At 53.5% G+C, this 9,461-nt stretch overlaps 1 protein-coding gene across 1 annotated transcript; it reads right to left on the bottom strand.

The window, feature by feature from the left end:
- Nucleotides 1-6: 6 nt before the first annotated feature.
- LOC102746402 (uncharacterized) lies at nucleotides 7-9,438 on the bottom strand. The gene is made up of 3 exons (XM_081811394.1): nucleotides 7,657-9,438; nucleotides 5,626-5,720; nucleotides 7-2,410 (listed from the first exon to the last, which is right to left on the bottom strand). The coding sequence occupies exons 1-3, from the start codon at nucleotides 8,101-8,103 to the stop codon at nucleotides 2,197-2,199; spliced, it is 756 nt and encodes a 251-aa protein (XP_081667520.1). The 5' UTR covers nucleotides 8,104-9,438; the 3' UTR covers nucleotides 7-2,196.
- Between the last annotated feature and the right edge of the window lie 23 nt (nucleotides 9,439-9,461).

The raw sequence follows: 9,461 nt of genomic DNA, 5'->3' as shown, positions 1-9,461 counted from the left end.
GATGAGAGAACAGAGAAAGCTGAACGAATTCCAATTTACAGCGACCAAGACCAGAGGGGAGAAATTGGCAGAAATGGGGCACCATGGCCATCTGTAGGAGTGAGGGCATCAGAATGGTTTTTATAGAAACCAGATTCTGTCCACGATCCAGAGCTGTGAGAATTGGTCAGTGAAACCCCTCAGCAGGGTCCAGCAACAAATAAAGGTAGGCACTGCTTTACTCGCTGTGTGACCTTGGGCATGTTACCCAACCTCTGTTTCCTCATCTGTAAAATGAGGACAATAACTGTCAGAGACAGTGTAGGTAGTATCCAGCTGAGTCTCTGGTGTACAGTGGACACTGAAATGTCGATCCCCTCCCCTCGCTCCCAGCCACTGGTATAATATGTAAAACAAAACAGCGGGGCTCTCCAACTCCTTTCCAGGTGCTGGTCCTGCTCAGCTGAGCTTCCTAAGAAAAGGGGCCAGTAAATCTCATGCGCATTTTGATTTGTGGCCCTTCAGAATTATCCCATACTCTGCTGAACGTTTTTGTAGCAACTGCCATCAGCCCTGGATAGTAGACCAGGACTGTGGCCTAATCTTGGGGGGCGGCTGTTGTCCGACACCCCCAGTTACCACTGGGCTCTCTTGGGCAGCGAACCCAGCTTTGAAGCAGTCATGGCATGTCCACAGATGGCTCCAAGTACCTGGGAATCAGGTCCCACAAAGCCCAGCATGCTTTGCTGCAGCAGCTCTTGCCTGTGGGCGTGGTCGAGCACGATGAACACAGGTGCCGTTGGTCAGTTTCCCCTTTCCTGGCTCACGCCCTTCTCTCAGGACACCCCTCACCTGCCTGGGGGTTCTGTGGGGCTTTCATGGTAGAAAGAGGGAGGGGAGAAGGACAAGAGCAACCAGAGTCCGTGCACAATGCTGATGAGAAAGCAAAGTGAAGTTTTAAGGCCAAGTGTGAATTAGGTTTCCCTCGTGGTGTTCAGGAAAACAAATACCCCCGAACCCCCCCCAAAAATGAATCTCTTAGAAATTGCTTTTGGGCCGTTTTCCTTTGATCTCAGAGCTGCTCTGAGACCGGAGCACTTGGGACCCAGTCCCCAGAGGTCACATTCAGACAATGCTTGCTGGGGCGTCTGTCTACCTCAAGAGAGCGCCATACACCTGGGTAGTTGACTGGGGGTCACTTAAGTGATCCCCAGCAATCCTGAAATTTCTTCTACAGCACAGAGTGTGAGCTCCGGAAAGGGCCCTATCTTATTACACGCAAAACCCATCACGAATGTTTATTGAGCATTAACTGTGTACGCTCTTCTAAGCACCCCAGATGCATTGCTGTTGTGACCATCCCCATTTTCCGGGTGAGCAAACTGAGGTAGCCAGGTAGAGACTTGCCCCAGGTCACACAGACCATACTGGTAGAGCTGGGATGCAAAACCCAGGCCCCAGTGCTTAGCCGTAATGCTCCAGGGGCCGGAGGTCCCACGGCCCACAGTGCAGATGAGCCCCTGCAGGTGGAAACAGAAGGCGAGCTGTGGAGTGCCGCCCGGGGAACAGGGGATCTCTCCCGGCCCCCACGGTGAGCGGCCAGCCTCCCTGTGCGCACGGCCGGGCCTGTTAGGAAGCCCCTCCAAAGGGAGGCTCCCGGCACAGGAATCACGCACTGCCCTTGGCTCAGCCACGGAAGTAACATACGCCAGCTCCTTCGCTCCTCCTGGGTTGAGGATTGTTCTCTCCGAGTTACAGATGAAAACACGGAAGTCCAGAGGAGTTAAAAACTTGCCTACAGGTGCATGCCTTCTACACGTTGGAGGCAGGATTTGAACCCAGATCCGAGTCCAGAATCTGTGTTTATAGCCAGTTCCCCAGACCGGACTCTCATAAAGTTTAAGAAATGCTTTTCAATGGCGATCAGGGGCAGATCCGGGCCCACACAGGCCGGACTCCACTCCAGGTAGCCCCCGCTCCAGTTCTGGCCCCTCCCCGACTTGCTACCCTGGGAAGACCTCTTGCCCTGTCTGGCTCCTGGCTCAGACCTTTCGCCCTGCTTGCCCTTTTCCACAGGGTGGCCAGGACGCTCCTGAGAGGCCGGGGGGTCTCATCACTTGTGTCCGTTGTGGACGAGGAGGCTTAGAGGAGATAAAGTGGCTGGACGGCACCTGCCAAGTGTCTGTCAGAGGCAGGAACAAGGGTTGGCTTTGAGACCTATGTGGAGCTGAGCCGACACTGCCCATGGAGCCCCTGATTTCCCGGGAGCTGCCGGGAGGAGGTGTCCGTCCCATCCCCCACCCGCTGGCAGTAGTGGAGCAGCCAAGCAGGGGGACTCACCTGGGTGGCCAGGATGCCATGTTTGATCCCTGTGTTGTGCGTTCCGGACCCGATGACACCCCCTGCGGTCACGTCTGACACAGCTCCCAGGCTGGGCTCAACAGGAGGGAGCGAAAGGGACACAAGGGACCAGTTAGGCTTCCCTGGGACCATACCCACCCCCTCCACTGGGCTGCAGGACAAGGCCCCTCAGAGCAGAGTAATGGATTCATCCCTTGCCTAGGTTCTGACCCTGAAGGTACCATGACTTAGCTTGTCTGACTTGGTGGCCCTTCCCCTCTCTAGCCTCAGCCTTAGTTCAGTGGCCTGGTGGGGGCATGGTTCAGCTCTGAGGGGGAGCCTGTGTGTGCACAGGAGGACCAGAGTCCTGAAGGGGAGCAGGGGCCCCTCTAGAGGTGTGCTCTGGGGGCAGGAATTAGAAAGATGTGCCCAGAACTCAGGGTCGAGGGAAAAGAGTGATCAAGAATCTTACTTCTTGGGATGCCTGGGTGGCTCAGTCAGTTATGCATCTGCCTTCGGCTCAGGTCATGATCCCAGGGTCCTGGGATCGAGTCCCGCAGGGAGCCTGCTTCTCCCTCTCTCTCTGCCTGCCACTCTCCCTGCTTGTGCTCTCTCCCTCTCTCTGACAAATAAATAAAATCTTAAAAAAAAAAAATCTTACTTCTTAGGTGAGTCCTCTGAGACATCCCAGCCCTAGCTTAAAGGAGAAGGAAACTGGTATTTTACTAAAGGCTCCCCCGGGTGCCTAGGGGTTGGGAGCATCATGTGCTACACAGTATCTTCACCACTTGAGAAATGGGCTCAGCAGCTGACGCCGTGTGCCCACCCCCTCACACACCCTGGCTCCCAGCACAGACCGAGGGCCCCTGAGTAGAAGTCCAGCCTCAGACCTTCCTGTGGAGGCGGTGAGACCTGGGGGCCGTCCTGGCAGAACAGGAAGAATGGAGAAACCCAAGCCTCTCCAGCCTCCCCTTACTCACCCCCCGTACCACCTTTGTGTCTTGTCTATCCACATGAGTTGGGTTACTTCATTTTTTTTTTTAAATAAAGATTTTATTTACTTATTTGAGAGAGACACAGAGCAGGAGCAGGGGGGAGGGGCAGAGGGAGAAGCAGGCTCCCCACTGAGGGCAGAGCCCAACGCGGGGCTCCATCCCGGGACCCTGAGATCATGACCTGAGCCAAAATCAGATGCTTAACCAACTGAGACACCCAGGCACCTGGAAAATACCAGAATGTTAAAAGAGGATCATGGAATCCTGCCCTAGGGAAATCCTCCAACTCCAGGAAAGTCATAGCACGAAGACATTCGTCGCAATACGTAGAATTGTGACAACCTGAGAAGGACCTCAGTGCCCACAAAGGGGTGGTTAATGGAACTGCAATGTGTCTCCTCTTTTCCACGTAGCCTCCCAGACTAAAAAGCAATACGGAAACAGGTTTGTGACCACCCACGTTCAAAGAAATAAACTGGATTACGGCGAGGCCCTGAGGGAGAAAGGTCAAGGAAGGAAGGATTACATGGCGTCCGAGAGGCTGGAAATAACACGGCCAGGGGAAAGGTCATCTCCAAAACCTGAGGAGCGAGGCACTCCACGGGTGCCTCGCCAGAAGGTCAACGAGCACGGACGTTTACTGAGCAGTTCTGTGGGCCATCTTTAACTCCTCCAGGCCTCTGAGCGCCCTGTTTTAAGACCCATTTTCCAGGCCTGAGGCCCAGACGGGTCAAGGAACTTGACTAATAGCGAACAGTAAGATTCGCGCCCAGGCCGTCTGCTTCTGGAGCTGGGGTCCACACCACACTGCTGTCCTGCCTCCTCTGGTCCACCACATGGTGGAGTGTTCCAGAACTTTCCAGCTGTGTGACTTTGGTAAGCCACTTAGCTTCAGACCCCGGTTTCTTCCCCTGTAACTAGGCTTCTATTCCTCACCTGCCAAGCACCCAGCATGGGGCCTGCCTCAGCTCTGTTCTTCTCTTCAGCCCCCCAGCCACAGATACTCCTGGAGTCCCCAGAGCATCCTTGAGCTGTCCACCCAGGCTCCTCTGCGGTACACAGGACAGGACATCCTTACTCCCTCTGAGTAGCATAAGGGCCCCATGCAGGGAGCCACGTGAGGAGGACTGGGTCCCCAGGGGGGAGAGACACACCATGAACAGGGCACAGAGATGCCAGAGTCCAGAAGCTAATGTCCATCGTTAATAGAACATGTCTCTTCCTGTTGTCACTGGTCACGGATTCTGTCCCACTATCTGCTCATCGGCCCCCGTGTGCCCCATACACTCCCCCCATCCTGGACTTTTGCTCGTGCTGGTCCTTCTGCCTGAATCCCTTCTTTCCTTTTTTTTTCTGGTTTAGGACTCAATCCAGAGGCCCCCTTCTGCGGGCTCCCTGATTCCTACCCCTCACATGGTCTCCTGCCTGCCAAGGCTGAACCCAGGGCCTCCTAAGGGCCCCACAGTGCCCTGAACACTTCTCTGACATTGAACGTATTGTCTTACATTATGCTGATCATTTTGGATGTTGGTCTGCCCCTTGCCAGGAGTTCCTTGGGTTTTATTCGTCTTTGCCTCTTAAGGGCCTGAACAAGACCTACACATGGTAGATACCTCATAAATGTTTGAGTTGCCATGATCTTTGGATGGTTCCTAGAGTAAATAGGTGCAGCAATACCTCTGGGCCTGTGATAAGAGAGCTAAGGCAAATGGACCACCCACACTTAAAAACAGCAGGCTTCCATGGGTACAGTTTCCAGCTGCAAAGAGATTGCTACCCAACTATCCAAAACACCTGTCACCTTTTTCCAATGGTTGAAATTCTAAAGTTAGACATTCAATCCTTTCGCTATATTTGATGCTTATTTCAATGGAAATCCCTATATTTAAACCCGAGCAATCACTGACACGTTTGGCTAGAGACGAGTACAGCCATAGGTAAGTATATCCCAAAGTCCTATGGGTCAGTCAGCATGCCCTTCTCTTCCTCTGTGCTTATTTTGCATACCCTTCTGTCTGGGTCCATGCAGTTGGTTACTGCAAGTTTTAAGAAAAATTTAATCCATAGTTTTTCCGCCCCTTTACAAGAACTTTACTTAATGCTCGGTCCATCTCTGGCCTGTTTCTTTTTATTCTCGCATGACAGATGGGAGACAGGTACCCCATGGTAAAGAACAGGGGTCCAGAGAAAGGGGGTGTGCCCTGCGAAGTGTTTCTCTCTCTCCTGCCAGATCCTTGAGTGTCCAGCCAAGACCAGGGCAAGGGGTGGTGGGCAGTGTTGGCCCACCAGGAACGGGAGAGGTGGTTCTTACTTGGACAAGGCCAGGCCGTGCTTGCCCAGCTGTGGGTGCAGGTCAGCCAGGAGGATGCCAGCCTCCACAGTCACCTGCTTCTTCTCTGTGTCCACCTGCAAGAGACCAGCATAGGCTGGGGTCAGCTAGGCTCTCACCCAGCCCCCACCTGGCAGCCAGTCCCACGAATATGAACATGTGTCTGTCCCAGCCTGTGGTCATCTCAAGCCGAGTGTGGGCAGAGCCCTGGATTTGCTGGAATTTTGGGCATACAGTCATTCCCCCCTTATCTACAGGGCATACGTTCCAAGACCCCTAGTGGATGCCTGAAACCACAGGTAACACTGACCTTTACATATACCTGTTTTTCCCTATATACACATACCTACGATAAAGTTTAATTTATAAATTATGCAGAGTAACAACTGTAACTAAAAATAAAATAGAACAATTATACACTGTAATAAAAGTTACATCATTGTGGTTTCTCTTAAGGTATCTTATCATACTGTGCTCAGCCTTTTTTGTCCTGCAAGCATGTGAATGATAAAATGCCCACGTGATGAGCTGAAGTGAGGTGAAGGATGTAGGAATTGTGGATTAGGCTACTGTTGACCTTCTGATGATAGTCTTCTTGTCCTATGATCCCTCTGATCATCTGCTTTCAGATGGTGGTTTACAGCAGGTCTTTGAAACCACAGAGAGCAAAACCATAGGTAAGGGGGGACTAGTGTGTTCTGTGGAACCCCTTCTTCTCGCAAGGGAAGGAAATGAGGAGGAAGGAAGAGAAGGGGTTCGCTCAAAGTCACTGGCAGAGATGGACTAGCATTCAGGTCTCCCAACTGCCGCAACTGTGCTCTCCCCCAATCCCACGGCCCCCCAGACTAGGAAGGTGGGATTCCTAGAGAGCTGTGCAAAGTCACCAACTAAGGAGGGTCTAATCCTGCAGGGGCTTGCGTTTGCTAGATGGAGTCCAAATTCTCCACTTGCTCTCCCAGGGAGGTCTAGGGCGAAGATGGGGGCCTGGAAGGGGACGGACAAGATTCCCGCCATGTGCAAGAAGGGCCCTAGAAGATTCCCCACAGCCCAGGGAGGTAGGAGCAGATTCTCTTCTTTCACAGGGAGGAAACTCAAGTTTGGGCACTTTAAGTCACTCGCCCAAGGTCACACAAGCACTGGGGGTGGAATTGAGAGGAGAATCCACATCTGTGTGACTCCAAATCACATCCTCATCAGCGCACTGCACTGACCCTGAGCACAGAGCTGGGCAAAATCAATTGTGGGAGCCAATCCTCACTAATTAGCCATCAGAGTTCATTACTGCCATGACCGACATCTTGACCAGAACATTTTCTACAGCGTGGAGACCGTCAGCCTGAGCAAAGAAGGAAATAACAGAGAGGAACCCAGAACCTCTGCTAGCAGGGCTGGGGGGGAGAGGAGTTTATCCGGCAAAAACTATAGCTCAGGGGAGCTGGCCCTGTGAGGGGAGAATAGGAGTGCTCCCAACGTGCAGGGCACCTGTCTGACCTCTACGCCCTGGCAGGTGCCTTCACCAAGTGCTAGCTGAATTGCACGGACACTATCTCAGCACCGTGCTGGTGTCCGACTCCTGAGTTTGTGCCCAGCTCTGCTACTGATTGGCTGTGCAACCCTAGGCAAGTCACTCACCCTCTCTGATCTTGTTTCCCCATATGTAAACAAGTTAAGTGTCAGTCCTTCTGGATTTGTCATTGCAAATGCATCTTTAGGGGTCTGGCTTGTCATTTTTCTAGAGAAGCAGAGAGGGGGCCCTGACAGGAGGGGGTGAACATCCTGTGGCCACAGGGAAGCGCCCACACCTGACAAGAAGCTTGAGGAGGCCCACAGAGGGCTCTGGGGAGGGGTGAGATCACGGGGCCATCAGGAATTGGGGTGTCACTTTGGATTCAGGGACAGGGAATAGGATGAGGCCTGAGGGCAAAGGCTAAGGCATTTCCTGGGGCCTGGGGTGGAGGCTGAGGCTGCCAGGTTGGGGGCCAGCAGAGGTGGGGAGCTGAGGGCCCTGAGTACCTGAAGAACCCGGTTCATCTTGCCCATGTGGATCATGAAGCCATCAGTGCAGGCGATGTCGGAGGGTGAGTGGCCACCGCCCACCACCTTCACCCGCTTGTTCTGCTGCCTGGCCAGGGCCAGCACCTGCCAAGACCATACCAGAGTCAGCCCCAGCTCAGGCCTTTCTCCCTGAGGCAGCTGGAGACCTTGCAGGGCCTGCAGGGGGGCGGCCGCCCAGGCTTTGCACCCCCAGGCCTCCAAGGCCCCTGCCCGGCTGGAGGCTGCTGTGCAGTCCACTCCGGGAAAGGGAACCAGAGTGCAGGGCCAGGAAGTGAGCGGGATGGAGAACCAAGGGATCATCCTAAGGTGGGGCTCCCGTGCGCTCTCCCCGCTGCTGCTGGGCACACCTGACCGCATTCTTCTCCTGCACAAAACCTTCCAAGGGCACCCGAGTGCCTTCAGCATAAGGTCCCGGCTGCTCCTCTTGGCCTACTTGGGCTCAGCTGCCTCCTGGGCTGCAATGAAGGCCCCTGGGGGTGACAGGGGCTTAATTTGACTTGGTACCTGTGTCTACCCAGCCCCACTAGTCGCTAGTGATCACTGAGTGAACGAATAAATATACGCCTGGTATCACTTAAATGAATGCATTCCCTTTCACCCTCACGTCCCTGCTCAAAAAACCTCACATGTGGTCCACGGAACTCTGGTTTGACAACAGGTACCACAAGAGGTTCCATGAGCAAGTGAGATTGGGAAGTGCTCTGTCTTCACTAGCTCCTTTCTCCACCCACAATGCCTGTGGCATGTTTAAAGCTACAGGCTCTACAACGAAGAAATCTGTCTAACATCATCTTCCGTGAGCCCCCTTGACCACACAACCGGGTTTTAGGGCCCTACTAGCCCTCCAGGGAGATGTCGGCCCTCAGTGGCCTCAGCCTGCAAGGAATTCACAACTGTGTAAGCCAGCACAGCTGAGGGATGGCCTTGGCCTACGGCCATCTCAGCGTACCTCTAACTTCTCCCTCAGCTCAGAAGGAAGCCAGAGGGAAGCCCTCTGATCCCACCTTCCCAGCCTTCCTGTTCGGCCCTCCGCCCACCCATCCCCTCCAGGCATGTCTGTCCCCACCCCTGACCCGTCCACTGAGTCACCAGGCATGCTCCTCACTTTCCCTTGTTCGCAGTGCCCTTCCCCAGCCCCCTGTGGAGCTTTTATTCATTCTCCTGGGCCCAGCTCAACCACTTTTCCAGTGTGTAGCTTTTCCTGCGTAAGAAGGTGGGGGCTTTGAATCAGACAATCCCCCTGTGTGAATCCTGGCTCTGATACTTACTAATATGGGAAAATAACAAAGCCTCTATTAGCCTCAGTTTACCCATCTGTGAAAGAGAATAATGGCAAGTGATTATAAATACGCAGTGAAGGAAACATACACAGGGACAGAGAACACTGGGGCCATACTGCATGCAGATAAGGTGGTGTGGGAATCCACTGAGGAGCTGAAGTTTACCCTGAGACCTAAAGGATGAAAAGGAGTTAGTTGTGTGAAAAGTGAAGCGACAGGCATTCCTGGCGGTGTTCAGAATAGCAAGTACAAAGGCCCCAAGGTAGGAAAAGGTTTGGTTTGTCTTATGAACAAAGGGTGAACCAAGGTCAGGTGATATATGGCCTTGGGAGTCGAGTTACAGTGTTACTCCACGTACAATAGGGAGCCTCTGAACGGCTTGAAGCAGGGGAGTAGCCCCATCCAGCTTACATTTTAAGAAAGAAAACTACTGGGGCGCCTGGGTGGCTCAGTTGGTTAAGCGACTGCCTTCGGCTCAGGTCA

This window comes from Leptonychotes weddellii, unplaced genomic scaffold, assembly GCF_054177405.1.
Source record: "Leptonychotes weddellii isolate Sample4059 unplaced genomic scaffold, ASM5417740v2 HiC_scaffold_7392, whole genome shotgun sequence".
NCBI lineage: Eukaryota > Metazoa > Chordata > Mammalia > Carnivora > Phocidae > Leptonychotes > Leptonychotes weddellii.
This window is presented reverse-complemented; position numbering and strand designations above follow the sequence as displayed.